The sequence below is a fragment of the Panthera onca genome, chromosome B4 (assembly GCF_046562875.1).
Source record: "Panthera onca isolate mPanOnc1 chromosome B4, mPanOnc1 haplotype 2, whole genome shotgun sequence".
In the NCBI taxonomy this organism is placed as follows: domain Eukaryota; kingdom Metazoa; phylum Chordata; class Mammalia; order Carnivora; family Felidae; genus Panthera; species Panthera onca.
Window position 1 is genome coordinate 115,298,886 of NC_138345.1, and position 23,866 is coordinate 115,322,751.

General features: G+C 35.6%; 1 protein-coding gene across 4 annotated transcripts in view; it reads right to left on the reverse strand.

Moving 5' to 3' along the window:
* CEP83 (centrosomal protein 83) overlaps positions 1 to 23,866 on the reverse strand; it is a 120,664-nt gene that overhangs the window by 26,821 nt on the left and 69,977 nt on the right. For 3 of the 4 annotated variants that reach the window (XM_060656755.3, XM_060656757.3, XM_078449612.1), the window contains 5 exons: positions 21,439 to 21,690; positions 18,112 to 18,243; positions 11,780 to 11,894; positions 10,101 to 10,245; positions 9,838 to 9,987 (listed from right to left, as the gene is read on the reverse strand). In XM_060656755.3, the coding sequence (XP_060512738.1) occupies positions 9,838 to 9,987; positions 10,101 to 10,245; positions 11,780 to 11,894; positions 18,112 to 18,243; positions 21,439 to 21,690 (794 nt within the window). The remainder of the gene's footprint in view (positions 1 to 9,837; positions 9,988 to 10,100; positions 10,246 to 11,779; positions 11,895 to 18,111; positions 18,244 to 21,438; positions 21,691 to 23,866) is intronic. The other variant, XM_060656759.2, reaches the window with a different exon arrangement.

The window sequence follows — 23,866 nt, forward strand, 5'->3', positions numbered from 1 at the left end:
GTTGCAGGACAGATGAAGGGAAGAGTAATTCCACTTAAAAGGGTTGCCAGGACTAGGTCAGGTTTCAGTGAGGGCATATTTTTTTAAAACGTGGAGACTGTGGGGCGCCTGTGTGGCTTAGTCAGTTGGGCGTCCGACTTTGGCTCAAGTCATGATCTCACAGTTTGTGAGTTCGAGCCCTGTGTCAGGCTCCTGCTGACAGCTCAGAGCCTGGAGCCTGCTTTGGATTCTGTTTCCCTCTCTCTCTGCTCTTCCTCTGCTCATGCTCTCTCTCTCCTTCAAAAATAAATAAACACTAAAATAAAATAAAATAAAATAAAATAAAATAAAATAAAATAAAATAAAATAAGGAGACTGCAATATATATATATATATATACACACACACACACACACACACACACACACATATATATGTATATAGGAATGGGATAGATTTCAGAGGCTACAGCAAAAATTATTGAAAGGAGAGATTTAATGGATTGGTCATGAGGAGAAATCAAAAAATGAAGGATGAATACGTTGTTGAATGAGCAACTATGAGATCAAGTACTTTATATTTTTAATGTAATTATGGAAATAATGGAAGCAGAAATTGTAGACAGACCACAGGGCCAAAGTACAACAGAGAATGGAGCTGTAGAAAAGTTGAAACAGAAACAATAAGAATAACAGTGAGATGGAGTCATTCCAAATTCTCTTCCAAGAACAAGTAGCTAATTATGATGATTATTGCCTAGGTTTTCTGTGGCAGGCAGCTCATGTGTGTCATTTCAACATTCAACAAATATTTACTGAGTACCTACAAATGCTAAGCCTAGTCCTAAGTGTTGTAGATACACCAGAGAATAACAAAGACAGAATCCCTATCCTTAAGGAATTTACAGTCCAATGGCACTATCTGATTTTTTTAATGATGGAAATGTTCTATAATTTGTACCATCCAACATGACAGCCACTAGTTACATGTGGCTATTGCATATTTCAAAAAGTACAACTGAAGAACTAAATTATTAATTTTTTTACTTTTATTTTTTACATGTTCATTTATTTTAGAGAAAGAGAGAGAGTGGGAGAGGGGCAGAGGGAGAGAGAGGGAGGGAGAGAGACAGAGAATACACTGTCGGCACAACCCAATGTGGAGCTTAAACTCCCAAACTATGAGATCATGACCTAAGTCAAAATCAAGAGTCAGACACTAAACCGACTGAGCCACCCAGACGTCCATAATTTAAACTAATTTAAAATTAGATTTAAATAGCTATATGTGACTAGTAACATCATATTAGGCACAAAAGGTCTAGTGTAACTTCCAGGCTTCATTTGATGTCAGCCTCTATTATCAAGGGAAGGCATCAAAGCAAGAAAAGTTGTATTTGTGATTTCTCTATTTGTCAAAGATTCCAGAACAAGTTTCCTGAGGAAAGCAGTTCTTACGTAAACCCAATGAAAACAAGGTTATTGCTTGAGAGCACTGGAAACTGACTCTGGCCATTATTAGCAAAAAGAGACTTTCCTGGAAAGATATGAAACTCACTGAACCAACAGGAAACTAGAGAACCGGAATCAGGCTAAAATAATTGACGAGAATCACCAGCAAGGACAAACTGTCTGGCCCATCAAATGTTGCCACATATTCTTCTATCACTTACTTTGCAGTTCATATCTTGGAACAGAACTTGTTCAACTGGCCAAGTAGAAGTCCCCTGCTCCCCACTAAGATGATACACAACAGATAATTCAACTAAAGATAGACTATATACAGAAAGAAGGTATATAAAGTAACCGGGTAGCTTTTTTTTTTTCTTTAATATTTCTGAAAAAATGAGAAAGCCACAAATGTAAAATAGAGCTCTGGCTTTAAGCAATGTAAAAGATAAGGGATTCACTAAAGGATTATCCTAAATGATCAAATTCCCTTTCCTTGAGCTTAAGTAATTGCTGCCATTTCCCCAACACACCTCCCCCTCACTTGTAATAACAAACTGCACATACCCTTCCACAACCGCCACTCTGAAATAGGCATAAAACTTGGGCTGAGTCAGTATCCCCCTGGCCACAGTGATGGGCTCAGGGATAGGTAAGTGAACCAGGCCCAACCTCTCTTCTTGATTTTTCTAACTTAAAATCATCAAGTAAAAACCCTACCTTCTTTGATCTCAAAAATAAAGTCTTGACCTCACACAGACAGCAGTTAAGAGAGAAACTTAAGAGTTAGAAGAGGAGGGAGATGAAAGTAGGGAAGAAGTCATCTGGTCACATTTAAGTTTCTAGATCCAGGTGTTCATGAGGCTAGTACAAACCCTGTCCTTTCCACAATTTATGTCCACTAAAAATGACCCTTTCTTCACCTGAGTTAGTTGGAGTTGCATGCTTCAGAATTAAGAGTTGACTAGATACTATCTTATTGAAAATCCTTTTAAAAATATTTTAAAATTTTAAATAATTTTAAATGTTTTCATTTATAGGTAACGTTACAAATTTTGCAAACTCATTGTGGGGTGGGGTAACCTTCTGAAATATAGAATACTATTAGAAAAATAATTTTGTTATTTAGTCTAGTGAAGAAACCACTTTAAATAGGATAAGAGACTAGTATGTAATTAATAACTTAAAGCATCTGCCAAAGCGGTGATTAATCCTAATCAGAACAGATATTTGTTATTTGTTAATAGATGGATACTTCTGCTTTACAGGATTTAGACTTTTCAGTTCATTAGCAAGACCTTTCTCTCTATAAGTAAAGAATTTAATTTTGGGGGCAACTGGTTGGCTCAGTTGGTTAAGCATCTGATTAGGGCTCAGGTCATGATTTTGTGGTTAGTGGGTTTGAGCCCTCCCTGCATCAGGTTCTTTACTGTCAGCACAGAGCGGACTTCAGATCCTCTGTCCGCCCCTCCCTCTCTCCCCCTCCCCAACTCGCATTCTGTCTGAGTCTTTCAAAAGTAAATGAACACTTAAATTTTTTAATTTGCGACCTATCACAAATTCTAACTAAGACAAAATGAGATTATGATTATTTAACGAATGACCAAAATAGACCTGGTTTATGTAGCCAGACATTTATAAGTCAGAACTGCCATAGGAAAAACACAATTGTAGACCATTAAAAAAAGTCATGTAAATTTTGCAAATTACTCCTGCTATATTTTATGTTGATTATGTCCCTATTTTAAAATAAGTTGGGGTCAATTATACGTTATAAATGAACTGGAGAAACTGAAGGGAAATTTAAAAAAATTATCAAAGTGACTAATGGGACAGAAAATGATTTCTATTAAAGAAAAGCTAAAGAAATGAATGCTGTTTTATATAGGAAAAAAAGAAAAAAAACAAAACCTAAGGGCCAAATTCATTAGTGTCTGCAAGTAACAACAAGTTTGCTTGACATTTATCACTATGTCAATAGAAGCCAAACCAGGAGAAACAGGCTTCAATTCTCACAGAAAAGACCCTAAGTGGTTAAATGGTGGGACCATAAAGGGATAATATCAGGGTGGCGTTTTCCTAGGAAGAGCGTCTCTCTCCTTTCTAGAGATTGTCAAGGAGATAAAACAACCAACCAAAAAACACCTTACCTGTCTAGAACAGTTAAAAAAATAATGTACTCACCTAAAAGCAAAGCATAGGACAAAATTGGCTCTCAAAATCCATTACAGATTTATGATTCTAGAATTATTACAGCCAACATTTAAATTAATCATTCATAAAACCTGACATGAGTAAATAATACATATATTTCTGCCTGAGGTAATTCCTTCCTGAGTAATGAGAATAATATAACACTGTATGTTAACTATACTGGAATTTAAATTTTAATTTATTTTAATTAAAAAAAAAAAAACCCTTGTCCTGAAACATAACCTACACCTTAATGAACATGATTTTTAAAAACCTCTCAACTTTAATCTATAATTATGAAGTCATTTAAGATTTTAGAAATTTAAAAAGCAGATATAGGGACTTCCAGGTAGCTGAAGATAACAGCAGATAACTAGTTCTGTGCTATCCATACGTCCTGCAAAATAATACAAAAAAGCAAAGACAGCAAATAAAGCCACACAAAACCACATCCTTTCCATAACTGGAAGACGGAAAGTGCCCAAACTTCAAAACATTTTTAAGCAAAAAGACGAAAATAATTCTAAATCCCAGCAAGGGAACATTCATGCTCCTGCCTGAAAGTCTTTGCTGTGAGCATGGGCTCAGTGCATTTAAATGAACTTAATTCATATGTTAAAATAAAATGATCTCTAATTTGGCTCCACAGCAAGACCCAACTATATGCTACACGTACAAGACACATTTAAAAAAATGAAATGATTCAGAAAGACTAAAAAGAAGGGGGTGAATAAAGGCATATCAGGCAAATGGAAATAAGAAAATAGGAGTAATGAAGGGCGCCTGGCTGGCTGGTTGGTAGCACATGCAAATCAATCTCATGGTTGTAGGTTTGTGCCCTGTGGTGGGTGTAAAGATTACTTAAAAATAAACTCTAGACAGAAAAAAGAAAGAAACAAAGAAAGAGAGGGAGGGAGGAAGAGGGAGGGGGAGAGAGGGGGGAAGAGAGGAAGAGAGGGGGAGAGAGAGAGGGAGGGAGAGAGAGAGAGAAAGAGAGAGAGAAAGAGAGAAAGAAAGAGAGAGAGAGAGAAAGAAAGAAAGAAAGAAAGAAAGAAAGAAAGAAAGGAAAAAACAGGAGTAATGACATCAATGTGGAATGCAAACAAATGACATGAAACGACAAAAAGAGAAACACTTTTAAATGTTATAAACCACCATTACAACTAAGATGTAACTGTTATAATAATCTATATACCAAATAATACAGCAATCATCTTTTTGAAGAGAACTACAAGAAATGCAAGGAGTCACAGACAGATACATACAAATAACAGGAGACTTACTCTTATAATTGAACACGTTCCTTTCTAGTCCTTATGTAACGAGTAACAAAAACTGATGATGTATTACAGGTGCAAAGTGAAGTGTAAATTTTAAAAAGACTCACTTTAGAGCTCCTACATGTTTAGTGTTGACATGTAAAATTGTCTCCTTAACTTTTTCGCCGTAGGTGTCTCACTTGCTTAACCCTAGCCCTGGCCTTGATACATTAGGTCACAATGAAAACATTACAGCATTTCATAAAGCAGAAATAATAGAAACACTACTCTCTGATTTCAATGCAGTAAAACGAGAAATTAACAAAGTAAGCAAAAAGCCCTCCCACCTGGAAATTCAAAAACCTTGCTACGGACTGAACTGTGTCTCCCCAAAATTCGTTCTGTTGAAGTCTCAAATGCAATACTTTAGAATGTGATTGTATTTGGAGACAGGACCTTTAAAGAGGTATCTAGAGTTAAATGAGGTTATCTGGGTGGGTCCTAATCCCTATGACTGGTGTCCTCCTAAGAAGAGGGAGAGGTACTAGAGACATATGCACACAGAGGAAACGCCTTGTAAGGACAGAGCAAGAAAGTAACCATCTATAAACCAACAAAAGAGCCCTCAGGAAAAACCAAATCTGCTAACACCTTGAGATCTCAAACATCTAGAGTCCAAACTTCTATCGTTGAAACCGTCCTATCTGTGGTATTTTACTATGACAGCCCTAGCAAACTATTAATTTTACCTCATATTAAACAATTCCACCTTCTATTAATACATCTATTAATTTTGGGGTGAAAAGGAAAATACAAATTGAATTAGAAATTCTAAAAAGTTAATGATAATTAAAACACTACATGTCATAATCTATAGAATATTTTTAAAGCAGGGATAAGAAAAAGCTCACGTGAGAAACTTCACCAATAAAAATGAAAGAACGAGGGGCGCCTGGGTGGCTCAGTCAGTTAAGCGTCCGACTTTGGCTCAGGTAACGATCTCACAGTTTGTGAGTTCAAGCCCGGTGTTGGGCTCTGTGCTGACAGCTGAGAGCCTAAAGCCTGCTTCGGATTCTGTGTCTCCCTCTTTCTTTGCCCCTCCTGTGCTCGTGCTCTGTCTCTCTCTCTCTCTCTCAAAAATAAACAAAACATTAAAAAAAAAATTTTTTTAAATGAAAGAAAAAACACTTGTTGAGTTAAATTCCTAACTCAAAATTTAACAAAAAAATGAACAAAGTAAACTAAAAGAAAGCATAAGGTATACAACATGATCTTAGAAAACTCTAAACATCTACAAAACAGCTAGTAGAAAACATATGACTTTAGTAAGGTCACAGAATTCAAGGTCAACACATAAAAGTCCACTAACTATATTTCTATATGCCAGCAATGAACAATTAGAAAGTGAAACTAAAAAAAAAAAAACCACTCCTATTTATAATCACATAAAAATGCTAAGAAATAAAATGTAACACAAGCATGACATATTCAATGAAAACTATAAAACTCTGATGACAAAACTTAAAGATGATATAATTAAAGAGAACATAGGCCATATTAATGGACTGGATAGACTCAATATTGTTGACATGACAACTCTCCTCAAACTGAGCTACAGATTCATGTAATCCCAATCAAAATCCTAACAAGTCTTTTTGAAAAAGGTGACAGGCTGATTTTAAAGTTTATATGGAAAGGCAAAAGACTTAGAAGAGCCAAACAATCTTGACAAAAAAGACCAAGGTACAGAGGACTTGCACTACCTGAATCACACTTGTGATACAGCCATAGTAGTCAAGACAGTGTGATATTCGTGTCAAGATGGACAAACAGACCAATGTAAATAAGAGTCCAGAAACAGACACATTTATATGGTCAACTGATTTTCAACAAAGGTACCAAAAGAATTCAGTGGAAGAAAAGACAGTCTTCAACAAATGATGCTGGAACAAGTGGAAGTTAAAAATGAACATCAACCATCACCTCACACTACAGAAAAATTAACACGAATTGGACCATAAAACCTAAATGTAAGAAACAAAATACTAATCTTTTAGAAGAAAACATAAGAGAAATCTTTATGACACAAGATTATGCAAAGCTTTCTTTGTTTCTTTTTAATTTTTTTTTTTAATGTTTATTTTTGACAGAGAGAGAGAGAGAGACAGAGCATGAGCGGGGGAGGGGCAGAGAGAGAGGAAGACACAGAATCCGAAGCTGGCTCCAGGCTCTGAGCTGTCAGCACAGAGCCCGACACGGGGCTCGAACTCACAGACCACAAGACCATGACCTGAGCCGAAGTTGGATGCTCAACCTACTGAGCCACCCAGGAGCCCCTGCAAAGCCTTCTTTCTTAAACAAACAGAACACACAAAAAACACAAATAAGAAAAAAATGATAAAATGGACTTCATCAAAATAAAAAAAAAAAATCCGTTTTCAGTAGACACAATTAAAATAAGCAAAGCAAGCCACAGACTGGGAGAAAACATCTGTCAAACATGTATCTGACAAAGTACTTGTATGCCAAATAAAGAGCTGTTATAACTCAATATGAAGATAACGCCCCAATTTTAAAAATGGGCAAAATATCTGAACAGACACATCAAAAATCCACATTACAAGATGCTAAATAAATATCTCCAGCCATCTAGGAAAATCAAATTAAGACCACAGTGATATATTAGTACACATCCACTAGAGTTAAATTAAAAAGATTAACAAGTGTCAATCAAGATGTGTTAAACAAATGGAACTGTCATAGGGGAACTCTCATACGTTGCTACTAGAAATGAAAAATAGCATAACTACTTTGTACAACAGTATTGCTATATGTTATAAAACAGCATTGCCATGTGTCATCACTCAGCAAAGTCATTCCCAGATATTTAACCAAGAGACAAACATATGCCCAAAGATTTGTACATGAATGTTCATAGTAGCATTGCTCATAATAGCCCCAAACTAGTAACAATCCAAACGTCTGTCCATCAAAAGGAAAAAGAAAAAGCAAATCACATTACATCCATACAATGGAATACCAATCAGCAATACAAAGTGATCAACTATTGCCATATGCAATAACATGGATAAACCAGGAGGTGTCTAAGGCTGGGGATCGGGGAGAGGTCAACTGAAAAGAGACATGGGGAAACTTTAAGGGTGATGGAAGTGTTCTATGTTTTTACTGTGGTGATTACATAACTTTACACAATTACCAAAAGGCATCAAGCTGTACATTTTTTAAATGGGTGAATTTTATTTTATGTACATTAAACACTAATACAACTATAAAAACTTTATGGCAAAAAAAAAAAAACACACACAGAATCAAGAAGCAGAAATTAATGAGGTAGGAAATAGAAAAACAGTTGACTCCATAAATCAAATTCCTAGTTTAAAAAAATACCGAACGGTATGCTTAAAAATGATTAAAATAGTGAATTCTGTTATGTATATTTTATCACAGTAAAAAGAATAAAATCAACAAAGCAATAGCTGACTCGATAAACAAAGAGGGGAGAAAAGAGGACAAATACAAAATAAGAAATGGTCAAGGGAAGGTGCATTGAAACAAAAGAAATTAAAAAATAAAAATGATATTGCAGATCTCTATGAAGATAAATCTGCAAACAAAGATGAAATAAATAATTTCTCATGAAACACAGATGATTAAAACTGATCCCAATAGAGAAAGAGAGCCTTAACAAGTTGTTTTCTATGGAATAAACAGATACTTATTTCAGAAGTTAAGGTTGTTTCAAGATTACAAAATCCATTAATACACAATATTAATAACGTAAGAGAGGAAAAATCATGATTATCTCCAGAGATGCTGAAAACCTTTGAAAATTTGCAACACCATACCTATTATTGCTACTGTCATGTTTGCCAAATGATGTTTTCCTATTTCCATTATTCTTTCTACATTTATTAGTTGGAATTCTCCTGAAAAAAGCTTTCCTTCTCTCTAAATATTACACATTAGGGGTGCCTGGGTGGCTCAGTTGGTTGAGCATCCAGCTCTTGATTTTGTCTCGGATCACGATCCAGTCGTGGGATTGAGCCCTGTGTTGGGCTCTGAGCTAAGTGTGGAGCCTGCTTGGGATTCTCTCTCTCTCTCTCTCTCTCTCTCTCTCTCTCTCTCTCTCTCCGTCCCCCCTCCCCTCTTGTGCTCTCTCTAAAATAAAAATTTAAAAATAATTACACATTATATCATTTGGATCCATAGATTTTTATTTTATCCTATGGACTGTAATCTTTTATTATAACTTATTTCATTGCTCAAATTGTCTCATATTTGGCCAATGGGTGCTAAAATTAGTGGAAGAATGTATTATGCAGAAGTATGATGAGAAAATTTACATAGTGTCAAGATATTTCCCCATAAGATAATTATATATCATAAAGAGGAAAAAACAGTCACTTTATAATGGAAAAATCTGGCAGACATCACCTTAAACCAAGTGATCAAAGTTAACATCACCGGTAAGGGTAAGGTAAGGGTAAGGTACAAATAATATACCTCCTGATATAATGCACTGAGGACACAAGACTTTGACTTTGGTATTATTTTCGCTAAACATGTTACAACCTGAATTTAATCACAAAGAATTTAAGACAAACTCAAATTGAGGGGTGATCTACAAAATAACTGGCTAGCACTCTAAAAGTAAAGGCAATGTGTGATTCTGGATTGGATCTTAGACCAGAAATAGACTATTAATGGGATAATTGGTAAAATTTGAGTAAGCTGAGAAAGTGTAATATTTATTTTGTTTCCTGATTATATTGATGTTAGTATCTTAGTTCTAATGATTGTATATGGTTATGGAAGATGTCCGTTTTTGGAGATCTCCATGAATTCATATGGAAATCCTCTGTATGACTGTTACAATGTTTTGTGAGCTCTGAATTTATTTCAAAATGAAGTTTAAAATATATATACGTATATATAACCTAATACTCTGAAGTTCCCTTCTGGCCGACTCTTCTGCCATCTGTGAAGCTCGCAATTTCTCTTCACACTGATCCTTTTCAGATTGTCTGCAGACATCATGTTCCACTTTCATTTTTTCTAAATCCGCTAATCTGTTCTCAAGCTCTAGCCTAAAACAACAGATGATAATTATGTTAGAAGAACTACAATAACGATGATATGACAGCAAAATGTTTTCATTTACAAGAAGACTGAACACAAAGTAAGGTAATTAAGTACTTACTTTTCATCTTGTAATATCACGAGTTTTTGATAACCTTCTTCCTTGGCAGCTTGTACTTTACGTATTAATTCACGATCCTTTTCTACTAGGAGTGCTTTGTGGTGTTCAACAGCTGACTTGAGAATTTCATTGTCTGACTGTAACCCTAACATTTTTTGAAGGAAAAAAAATATGCTGCATTCAATGTTATTAAGATGAAAAGTCATAACAGCAAGCATCCATAAACTGATTAAGACAATTAAAAGAGCATAGAAAGTGAGTCTGGATATATATTCTCGAAGATCTTTAAATCTTTATTGATTGGGGCGCCTGGGTGGCGCAGTCGGTTAAGCGTCCAACTTCAGCCAGGTCACGATCTCGCGGTCCGTGAGTTCGAGCCCCGCGTCAGGCTCTGGGCTGATGGCTCGGAGCCTGGAGCCTGTTTCCGATTCTGTGTCTCCCTCTCTCTCTGCCCCTCCCCCGTTCATGCTCTGTCTCTCTCTGTCCCAAAAATAAATAAAAAACGTTGAAAAAAAATAAAAAATTAAAAATAAATAAATAAATAAATAAATAAATAAATAAAAATAAATCTTTATTGATAAACCTTATGAAACAGACTAAAACTCAGAGCTAACCATCCTCTCCATTCACACACACTTTAATAAAAGACTATATTTACTCACTTGACTCTTGAGAGCTGGGGACATCAACCCAGATGATATCAAAAGAGATATATAATACTTCACTTCTAAAAGGGTTCTGTAATCTTAGCCCCACAGATAGCATCATCATAAAGCTGGCTGGAAGTAGTATAAAAAATCACAGAAACCTTAAAAACCTATCATTCTAACAGAACTGTCAGGTTTCTGGTAGAAATACAAATTAGAAACTTTCAAGTTTATCCAATGAATTCACAAATTTTCCTTGTATTGATATGGCAAGTATTTTGCACATGGAATAACTAAAATAAATTCATACCTAACTCAAGTTTAAAAAGAATGCAGAACTAAATCATAAACTCTTGAAGTTCCTAAGAAACGTTACTCCCTAACTCTATGGAAACCCATCAATCAATATCAAATAGAAATAAATGATGAAAACACTAATTCATCATAAGCTCTGTCTGAAACTACAGACATCAGTTCAACTAAAGACTCACTTGAGGAAAGTTACAGGCCAAAGGTAGCTTATTTAAACACCTTTTAAGAAAAGTCAGGGGCGGGGGGGAAAAAAAGGAAAGTCAGAAATAGCATAATTCTGAGGAATCATGAAGAGAAGGGCATTCTAAGACTAAAGTGGAACTTAAAATAAGCCTAGGCTAAAGTAGGCTCAATAACAAGCCTACTATCTACATAAAAAACAGAAATTGGGTCTGGAACCCACCTATCTTCCTTACATTCTTTAGACTCAAAACGGTCTGGGACTAATAATCACATGATCTAAATAGATTCAAAATTATAAACCCAGAAAGTATGGATTCCCATTTGTAAAGTCTCATTTAAGTATTAATCAAGTAAATGACATAAACATAAGATTTTTTTAAAAGCTAGATCACAAAATGAACATTCAACATAAATAAAAATAATCCATATGTGCTCTAAGATTAAAATTCAATCTGAAAATATTCAGTTTGATCTATTTTAATAATTTGAGTTTATATATAAAAATAATAGTAAAAAGCATGGGAAATCATATATTACCATTCAGTTCACTTTGAATCTTATTCCTTTCTCTTTCTAGCTCACTCTTAGCTCTTGCTGCCTCCAGTTTGATGTCTGTTATTTCTAGTTTGTTTGAATGTTTAAGTTCTTTTACCTGTTGATAATCAGAAATTGAAATTACTATAGGCCATTAACTGTTACCCAAAAACATCAGTAGAAATGAGAAAATGTTTTGGTAGCAGGGTGTACAGTGTAAGTATACCTTCCAAGAGAGAAGGTGCTTCAGTGCCTTGAACAGTATTTGGTATTAAGAAAACAGTCTTTTCCTAACAAAACTCAGTTATTTCTTTACAGATACCTGGGTGGGGGTCATCTGGCTCAATCTTGCTTTAAAAGGTTTAACTGCAAGTACCTAAAATCCAGTAGTCAATGACTGGCTGAAACCTCCCTTTAAAAAAAGTGCTGGTGACATGAAGCCTTTCTAGGTATAAGGAACAGCATATAAGAAGTTATATAGGTGTAGCATTACATAGTATGCTTGGAAAACAATGAGCAATGTGTTATAGTTAGAGCAAAGGAAGGTATGAAATATGTGGAGTGGCAGGAAGTAAACTTTATATGCCATTGCAAAGGTCTGTGTATCCTGTTAGCTACTGAAGGTGGCACAGTCAACTCTGTTTCAGAAAATTAACTCTAGATGCAAATTAAGATTACGAAACTGAAGGTAAGGAAACAATTAAGAGGCAAAGGACTGACAAAGGGGACAAGAAGGAAGAATAAATTGAATTCGGTGATTAAATAATGTGTGTGTGTCTGTGCGTGCGTGCGTGCATGTGTGTGTGTGGCAGTGGGTAGAACAAATATAAAATCTATCTAATTTAAACTTTTACTGCCCAAACCCGATTCTGTTAAAGCCCTGAGTGAATGGAAATAATTGTCAATATTTTCCATATAATTAACCTATCACATACCAGTTTTTAGTTTTCAATGAGACATCCCTTTTGAAAGTTGAATGATTCTAGTTCATAAGTAGTATTCATTCATTCATTCAATAAATATTTACTGAGCACTTATTATGTGCTCTAGCAGTGTTTTAGGAGCTGGGGTTACAGAAACAAACAAGAAAGCTTATTAGTCTCTTCCAATTATCTGCACTACTCTCTAATATTTTCCATATCCTTTCCCTATGGTAAGGTGCTTCTAAAGTTAGTCTTATAGTTAATCCCATAATAAAGATTTAACCAATACAGACATAAAAATTAGATAAACCTGTACTCTGACATATTACACTAATGCATGAAACTACGAAATAAGAGTAGAAAACCACAAATATACACATGCCAAATATGCAAAACAGAAGACGGTGGGAACAGAAGACTAAAGGATAATTTACTTGAGTGCAACAGAAATCTATAAAAATTAAAGATGGGAGTTAGAAACAAATCAGTAAGAGCTCCTAGAGCTAAAGAGGGGAAGAACAAGAAATAGAAGTGTCTTACCAAAAGAGATTCCATCTATGAAAGGTCTTAAAAACATAAGGAATGGTTTGGCCAAAATCCAAAGAAACAGACAAGCAAGTACTGGGCTACCTTTGTACTGCTAACCACATTTAAGATGCACGCTTCCAAATTAACTTATCGATTTTTTAAATGATACTACATAAAATGAATACAGTGTGCTGACATAAGGTTTTTAAACATTTCTGAAGCTCTTTTCGATGAAAGCAAGTCTCACAGAAACTACATGAAAGCAGCTAAGAAACTGCATTTATCTTGATAGCTTAAACTTTCTGTAGACTGGGCTTTACTATATTATAATTTCATGGACAGAATTTAAACCATAATTGTTTTAAAATTTTGGAGAAATATAACTACAGTGAAAATCCAATTTCTATAACAAATGAAATTATAGCCTGCTATTATATACTAACTGTAAAAGGTTAAGAATGACATAGCAGTTAATTAACAAACCACATTGTAGCCTCTCTAAATAAGAGGTGGAAAATTACAGCCATCTTATTTTGCATAAACTTGATTCATTTCAACAAGAACTACTACGAAATCTATAAAAAAGAAAACTATTTCTTAATTCATTTCACCCTGAGATATACCGAAATGAGAAGATATTTTTCAACTAAACTATAATTATTGAAACTGAAAGAATTCTAGACAGGAAGTCAAACAAGTAAAGTCTGTCTTCAGGCCTACTTTTATTATTCAACTAGTGGTATATGCTCAGGCAAAGTATTTGTCATCTCGCATTCACATTTATTCATCTATGGACCTATATGAGTTTAAGCTTTCCTTTAGTGCCACATTTCTATGATCCTAACGTAATGAATGCACTTATACTAGGAGTAAGTATTACATAGCTATGACAGTAGCACATTCTGTAAGTAATCTGAACCAGATCCCAACTAGTCATAATAAACTTTTCTTTCTGACTCTAAATCTCTGGTTCTTCACCTTCTTTGTGATCAGGTCTCAAAAGTCCTAGGAAAACTACAGATCTTTTCCTAAACAAAGTGTACAATGTTAAAATGTTACATATAATTTCAAGAGATGCAGAGTCTTCTAAAGCTCCCTTGGGCTAAGGTACCCTGTTTTTCCTTTTATTTCTCATAATATGTTTTCCATGCTAGCCTTCATGATGCCAATTTATTTAATGCTTTTGACACAACAGGAGCCAAGAATTCAGCCAAAAAATGCAAGTATGCCAAGAATTCAGAAAGTACTACCCAGTAAACTTTAAGAAATATAAACAATGGCAATAGTTTTACAGGGATTCAGAATCTGTTAAATTACACATACACATATACACAAAGACATGGAAGAAAATAATATATGTAAGCAAGAAAAATATGGTTGTAAAAAATGTATTACTCAAGAAGCTCCTGATGCAAATTCCAAAAAGATGTGTGTACTTAAATTCTGATATTTTTCAGAGGTCTGAGATGGTGTGACCTCATTAATGTAGCTAATAAGGATAACTGTGTGGGATGATTTCCTTAAAACTGTATTTATGTTACTGGCATTCTAAAGATCAAATACTTCCTGAGGTAACCACAATTTATCTCATTGAATGTGAAATATCTTTAAGGTCACCATTTTCAGGCCATCTTTGGTAATACTTTTTAATCCAAGACACTGATAGTCATACGGACATAATTCTGTTCAAAACCCTAACATTTACAAATTTGAATAACTTAGACAAATACACCCCAGGTGCTCCTTTGCATTGCAAACAACCATTTGCTAGAGTTGCAAAATATTGATGAAAATTTCAAGTTGCAAAGAAAACTGTGACAATCGTGTTTGAAATATCATTCTAAAATTTATCCTTCCAATGAAATTTTTTTACATGCATGATTCTAAGTGAAAATGTGGTTTGTCTAAAGCTGAAGGGTGGTTTTTAATATGCCATTTATATGCAAAAAATGCAAGTATGCCTTTAAAAAGGCAACTCTTAGCAATACTAGAATTGGAAGAAAGGCATGAGAGAACTTCCTAAATTTACTTGTTTGTGTTTTGCATCTATTTCTTTGTATACTCTATCATTGTAGAAATTCAATGTATACCTCTCAATATGTACACATCTGAATGTATAAATAATCTACTTAGGTTAATCAGGAAGCAATTATATTATTAATTTATTTTCCAGTAGGGCTTACACAACTTTAGGAAGCTGAAAGAGTTCCTAGGGATGACCTACAACAATGTTTCATTTCATCTATGAGGAAACTTGCCTAAAGTTCCACACACAGTTATTGACACAGTGAGGAACGAAACTAGTCAATGGGTTCACAGTTCTGTGTTCTAACATTTTCTTATTTAAGGACATCATTGGTGTAAAATCACTGCCATTACTTTCATCACCAGCTACTATTTACTTCATTCAATACTATCATTAATCTTAGAAAAATCCTGTAAGAGGCAGGCATTGTTCCCACTTAAAAGTTAAGCAAATCAGAAGTTTACATAGGTGATGAATGAGATAAATGAGCCAGGATCAAAAGATAGATTTATCGGATTCAGAGCCCACAGACTTTTCCACTGCACTTCAGTACCTCCTCCAAAATGACCAATTTTGGCTAGACTAGAAGACTACACTTGAATCAAAGTATTTCAACAATTAAAAATCCTCCTGCCTTAATTTTCACTTCTTCTGTCTAGCATCAGCCATGTCTAACGAATTAAATGACACACCGGCTACAAAACCACTTTGTAAACTGTAAAGTATAAAAATTCAAACAAAAATTTTAAATGTCACTACATATATAATCTGCAAACATGAAAGAGTATGTGTTTGCCATGGAAAAAACCGGGTAGACTATCTCCCAAGGGAGGCATCTAATACATCTAGTATTATGGTTTATGGACTTTCAGGCACAGAAATGACCACTCTCAAGGTTAGATTCACATTAATAAAATTTATAAAGACTGATCTATAAAATCAGAATGTCAGTTACAGTAACTGTGAGAAAAAATTATAATGGATATTAGAACACTCTAAGTCTAAAGGACCAGCGGGCATTTTCTCCCTGTAGACAAAATTACATTGGAAGTCAAATAACAGAAAGTTGTTTGGTGATCATACAATCAGAACAAATGGAATGAAATGAATTGCTATTTTCACGCTTACTAATTAAAACAGATGGGTATATTCCTTTCCACACTAAGAATTATCTCTTCAATGAGACTGGAATCCTTACATCCTACTCACTAAAATTCAATCTTCCCTCTGTCATAAACAGTGCCTAAGTCTTCTTAAGTAATTCCTTGGCCAAGGAATTTATGATGAATACATTACTTCTTTAGATAAACTCATTTCTATTAGAGGCTACAGTAAATTCCTTCTGGTCTGGGAGCCATTTTGTTTTTTAAGGTAATTTTACCTGAACTCTGCTCTGCTCTGATGGAAAATACTTGATTGCATGGATTGAGAAACCAGACTTATTTCCTAGATTTTAAAATACCCCCAAGTACTACCATTAATAATAGCTAATATTTGGGGTGATTATCTATTAGACCTTTTGCTAAGTGCTTTATGCATAATGTTGCATTTAATCTTTGCCATACTCTCTAAGGTAGATATCAGCCTTGCTTTATAAAGAAAAACACTAAAATTTTCAGAGAGAAAGTAAATTGGCTCAAGGTCACACAGTTAGTAAGGAAAAGAAATGAAAGCTGAATCTAGTCTGTCTGACTCCAGAGCTGATACTGTTATTCACCACAGTTTTCTACAAGATACTTTTATCACTGCTATCCTATTTCTGGTTACCAGATTCCTCATATATACTGCATGTGAGGGAGAAAAAACTAAGTTCCTGAGAAAACTTAGTATATAAAAGATGTGCAAACCATTATATATATTCTTTTAAAAATAACATAAATGCAGGGGCACCTGGGTGGTTCGGCCAGTTGAGTGCTTCAGCTTTACCGTTGGGCACGTGAGTTCAAGTTCCAAGTTGGGCTCTGGGCTGACAGCTCAGAGCCTGGAACCTGCTTCAGATTCTGTGTCTCCCTCTCTCTCTGCCCCTCCCCTGCTTGCACGTGCATACGTGCACACGCTCTCTCTCTCACACACAAAAAAATCAACATTAAAAAAAAACATTTTTAAATAATATAAATGCAGACCATGCTGCTGTTATTAATTTACTCACTTAACAAATATTGAGTGGCTTGTGTGCCAGCACTGTTCCAGGAGCTGGAGATACAAGGAATAACAAAAGCAATGTCCCTACTCTTAAAGCTGATATTTGGTCGAAAGAAAAGGGGGTGGGAAAGGACACGAGAGACAAAAAATTAACAAATATAAATACATATCAAATGGTGTTAAGAGCTACGAAGAAAAATAAAGCAGATAAGGAAGACAGACAGTGAGGCAGGAAGAGGCAAGATGGTATTTTACAAAGTGAAGAGAAGGCAGGCCTCTCTGATAACGTGCCGTGAGAAAGCAATCTATGAGGACGTGAGGGAAGACTACGTCTGGCAGGCAAGTGCCAAAGCCCTAACACAGAAGTCAGTAAGAGTGAAAAGAAGGCCAGTGAGGCCAGAGCAAAGTGAACAGGAGGGAAAATGGACTGTGAGGCCGTGGAAAGACTGCAGAGGCCAGATTACGCAGAGCTCTGAATGGGCAGAGAGTTAGGGGGCTATTATAAAAATCGAACCTCAAGAAATCATGGCTGAGACAAGAGTGGTCACAGAAGAGGTGGCAGAAATTGATCACATTCTGAATGTACTGGAAGGTAGCATGACAACATAAAAAGAGATCTCGATACAGAGAAGTAAAGTATTAAAATACAAAATTTCTTTGCCATTATGCAGTATCAAGCATTCTAAAGAATGAAGTACAAACATAAGATGACTTACTTTACTGGTCAATGTATTTATTTCCCGTTCAGCTTTATGCAATTTACTAATTAAAACAGTATTTTGTTCGTTGATTGATTGTAGCTCTTTTTCCAAGCGTTCAGCCTGTAGTTTAGCTGACTGTTTTTCAGCCTTTAATTAAAAAAAATTTTTTTAATTTATTCATAAATGTTGGAATTGTATAAAAATAAGCACTATTTTAAATATATGTGTAATCATACTAGCCCCAACTACTCAAAACCTCATCAATACTAACATGCACCAAAACAACAAGAGTTTCCTCAAAGTAACTGGTAGAATTAAAATGAATGATATTTGCTCCTGGAAATATGTAACAAGAGCATCTACACAAATGACATTATCAACAGCCACCACCAAAATACAACTCATAAACTTCTCTCATGAGAGTGTACCTCTGTGTACTCGACACCTATTTACTCTTCTTGCTGACATAATTCGAACAAACATTTTGGGGGTTTCAATGTATCTCAGAAATATAAAAGTATATTAGAAAGTAGAAGAAAGGGCTCATTTGCAGTAGTAGGTGAGAGCAAAAACTCTGAAAATCAAGGGAGATTAAAAAAAAGAGAGACTTAAGAATTCAAAATTCTCAATCTGGAGCCTCTGGAAGTATGAACAAAGAGCTCAATAGCTCTTGATCCCATCACATAATAAAGATTCTTAAGTCTGTAAATTTTCGAGAAAATTTCTGGTTGGTAACAGTCATAGTACTCTTTAACTTGAAAATGAAAACTAAATGCTTTTTAAAAATATTTCCACTCAAAATAGTTGAAATGTTTGACATTTAAAAAATAAGCTTCACGGTTTTATAAGATCTCATTTCCTACATATCTTAAATACGATAAGCATATATTCAGGGGCACCTGGGTGGCTCAGTCAGTTAAGTGTTCGACTTCGGCTCAGGTCATGATCTCACGGTTTGTGGGTTCAAGCCCCGTGTTGGGCTCTGTGCTGACAGCTCAGAACCTGGAACCTGCTTCAGACCCTGTGTCTCCCTCTCTCTCTGCCCCTTTCCTGCTCGCCCTCTGTCTCTCTCAAAAATAAATAAACATTAAAAATAAAAATTTTAAAGAGTATATTCAACAAGTAATTCAGAAAAAACTATTTTCCTCAAATATAAAATGATAGTCTTTGGGCAGGCACAATGATAGCCAAAAAAAAAAAAAAAAATCAAAGAAGAAAAAATGCTTCTTCTCATGTGCTTATTCTCATTTCATCTGACAAATGATAAAATTAACTCTTTGAAAGTGTCACAAATGAACCTCCCATCTTTTGTAATCATTGAACTTGTCCTGAAAATCAGCACTCCAAATGACCTCAATAAAAAGCTCTGCATTGAGATCAAACACTGTATTCAATTGCAATCATCCACTTACTCAGTCACTATAAATACATTAATACTGGAAAGGTAGCAACATAAAAGTCTCATTCTGAACTGCCTCATGTCTAAGGTCCAATGATACAATTTTAGTTCAGGAAACCAATAAATACTGTCAGAAGCTTCATCAAAAAATAAAAAGATGACTTCTATTCTTCAAAACATACCAATATTTTGGCTGTACCCAGTTTTTTGGCTGAAAAAAAAATCACTATTTTGCTAGATGCCCACTAATTCCCTACAAGTCTAACACACACACACACACACACACACACACACACACACACACTTTGGATTGCTCAAAATAAATCAAAACTAGTTTTTGATTGCTCAAAACTAGTATATTTGCTATATGTTAGACACTAAAAACCAGGAAAAGTAAGCATACCTAAACAAGGTGGTTAAGGGATCCAGAATATGTCACCGTGGCATAAAAATTATTTTGAGCTGAAGGCATTTGATAATCAATAGACACAGGAAAAGGTTTTTCCCCGAACTCCTCTCTGCTACCAAAAACCAGAGCCACCAAAAAGAATTATAAATCCCCTTGTCTGGGTTTTATAGCCAGTGAAGACTGACTCCTATTTAGGGAGAAGGATAAAAAATCACCTATACAGACACTGTCACAAAACTGTCATATCTCCCATCTATTTTCCTAAGGGCCTGTTTATCTTTCCTAAAAGTCATTTGTGTTCCCCTAAGTGCCTTTTGTCCCCGTCTCGTTTCCCTATTAAGATGGTATGCAGGGTCACCTGGGTGGCTGGGTCAGCTAAGCCTTTGACTTCAGCTCAGATCATGACCTCACAGTTTGGTTCAGGAATTCAAGCCCTGCATCAGGCTCTCAGTGCAGAGCCTGCTTCAGATCCTGTTTCTCTCTCTCTCTGCCCCTTCCCTGCACTCTCTCTCTCTCAAAAATAAATATTTTTTATTTTTATTTAAAAAAAAATTTTTTTTTACATTTATTTATTTTTGAGAGGCAGAGACAGAACGTGAGTAAGGGAGAGGCAGAGACAGAGAGAGACAGAATCAGAAGCAGGCTCCAGGCTCTGAGCTGTCAGCACAGAGCCCGACGCGGGGCTCGAACCCACGAACCATGAGATCATGACCTGAGCCAAAGTCAGACACTTAACCGACTGAGCCACCCAGGCGCCCCAAAAATAAGTATTTTTTAAAAGGATGACACGCAAGCCCCAAATTCTACCACTTTGAGCCACATTTTTTCTGTGAACTCCTGTTTACTTACATAAATATCCATCTTTTCTCTTGTTAACCTATTGTCAGTTTAATTCACAATCCCCAATCACTGAACCTAAGAGTATAAGGAAAGTTTTCCTCTCAAACAATGGAAACCAAGAATTTTCATAGAAGAATACCTCTAGGAGTACCAGCCTAGCTCTGCCAGCTCTTATATTTCTCTAACAAACTCAGGAAAATAGTTCACTAAAGACTTACATGCATTAGTACCAAGTTGAATTGTATTACTCTGGCAAGAAGCTGTCATAAGATATAAAAGTATGGTATTTTTATTTAAACAGGTCTTTTGATTTTAATACCTTGAATCCCATGTAAGGAAATAACTATCCAGGAATAAATTGTTCCTTCTGGTTGGAGATGACTTTAATCCTCAGAAACTCAAATTTTGAAAATTTTGCATATTCTACTCTTTGGCATTTCAAGGGTTAAATCATTTTGGCTAGGTGTTTTGGCTCCCAAAGAATAAATAATCCCTTTGTAAATGTAGTAGGATAGCTATTGCTTATGAATCAATAGCTTTCTTCTTTACAAAAAGAATCTATACTCTTGGGACTCTACAAATGCATCAGCATTAGATTGGTAAGCATACATTTGTGCTCTAAAAATCAAAGGCTTTTCGATTGCACTTTCAAAAAAGTATGCCATACTCTACCGGGAAGCAATTAAAATCTTACCTCCAGGGATCTGACTGTAGCCTGTGTCTCAGCCAACTGCCGTACCTGAATTCTTTGGACATTTTCTACCTGAGCACCAGAATTTTCTTTTTCAGCCCTTAATTCGGCTACCTCAGCCTCTAAGCCTTTTACTTTCTGACATAAATGGACTTTTTCTCGAACAAGTTGTTCCATTCGTTTGCTGTCTCTTGTGGGATCAACACTAAGCAGTTGATTATGTAGTTCTTCTTTATCTTTCTCCAGTCCTGCAATCTAGTAATAATTTGAAAGAAAGCACAGAATCTTAAATTAGTGAATTTTCAGTCATGAATATGCTTTACACATCAGTAAATTAAAATTAAAAATTACACAATATGGAAGTTGAGGTGGTAAAAGCAAGTACAAAGGATAAAAACCTAAAATGTCACATTCTTCATTCTGTATTCAGCATGACTCAAATGTGAGGGCAAGGACCTTGTCCTATTTTCCCTCTATCTCCCCATGGTGTCCTCTAAGCACAGGGCTTCATCAGTTGCTAAAATTCGAAATTATAAATAATAGTATAAAAGTAATTAAAAATATGTCAAGTATTTTACAATTCATCAGAACATTATAAAGGGTTTATGCAAGATCAATATGCTGATTGCCACTAAGCTTTTCCTCACGTGACAATACTTGAGCTTTGTCTATACTAATAAAATTATCTATTTCAAGGCCACTTAATTCACAAAAAAGCTGCTTGTCTGTGTAAATACCTACAAATGTGACTGATGAGAGTTTTAAAATGACAGCTGAGAGTTTATTTAGGCCCTAGTTGCACTGATGGCCTAGTTCTTAATTATTAGATTCAAGAAAGACCTAAAAATTATTACTCCAGGGTATGTGGAAAAGTCACAGGAAAACAGGATGAACAGAAACACAAGTGGTCTTCTCATTCATACCAACCCTCACTGCCGGACCCCCCAGGCCTCCAAATCACGGAGTTTCACACTGCTTCCTAACCTCAGAGGCACTTCAGAGGCCCCTCACCTCCAGGAATCAGGGGCCAAGTTATCAGGGTAAAACTCATTCTTTCTCTTCCCTGATCTCCCCAACCACCATCACCACCAAATCTTTGTTAGCCAGAGCAACTCCTCTTTTTTAGTCTCTTTTTATATATGGGGTTTCTTCATGTGATTCAACTGAAAGGAGTCAGCTGTTTAAAGAAAAAAAACAAACAAAAAAAACCCGACTGCTCTTAACAACACTAGAGGTTGTCTGTAGCCAGGATGAGCCTAGAAGCCTCACTCTAACCCAAAAGGACTTAAAGTAACACTCTGCAACATGGGCAAAAGTGACCCAAGAGATGAATGATGGCTCACTTTGCTACTAATGAATCTAAGAAGTGTGAGAGCTCCACCACAGAGCAGAATCTGTTTTCCTCATCTCTAAAATGAGAGTATAGACTGAAGGCCCTCAAAAATCATTTTCAGTTTTAACATGCAGTGATTCCAATTTGGCTTCAGACACGTTGAATTAAAGATGTCAATGGGAAATACAGGTAGAGCTATCTAGCAGGAAAACACCATTTTTTTTCCCCAGAAAATAAAATTCATCATAGAAGGCAGCTATAAAATTCAGCCTCAAGCTTAACTAATTTAGTGTCTCTTTCCTATTTTTCCTCCCACCCTTTACATATAAACACTACCCCCCACAAGTTTGGTCCCTGACTACCTTTTTCCCTCCATATTCTCTGTGTGACTTTGTGCAAGTTACTTTTTCCACTTTGGCACCAAGTAAAATGAAGGTATTAAGCTGGCCATCTTTGAAATACAATTTAGCTTTTTGCATGAGGTAATTCAAATACAGTTTTAGTTTTAATGTGCTATACCAGAGATGTGGTGGCTGGCTCATCTAGGTCAAAGTCCAAGTGGAACTCAAGTTCAAACAATGGTGCCCTTTACTCAGTATTATGACCAAGTGCCAAGCTAAGTGCACTAGACATAAAATTGCATTTAGTAACAGTAACTTCTCTTGTCATCTTCATTTTACATGCAAGGTCAGACAGTTAATGTTCTTGACCAGCATGTTCCCTATATTATTGCTCTCTCCAATAGTTTTGAAAGTCATGTGTGTGATAGCTGATGTGATAGTTCAAACTATGGATGAAGCTGGCTAATAGCATAGTCACAATTAGATCCCACAATTGTAACTCCCAAACTAGAGCTCACTATCAAATCGTCCCTACGAAATCTGGTGATCATCGCCTTCTAATTTCTCTATTCGTTTATTCATTCATGTAACAAATATTTATTGCGCATTTACTATGTACTCAGGGCTGTTCTAGGTAGTAAGGATACATTACAAACCTAGCAGACAAGCAAATAATCACAAAACTGTGCCACCAAAGAGCTTATATTTAATCACCGCTATGATACTGCCCTTGCCCTAGTCATCAGGACACAGATCT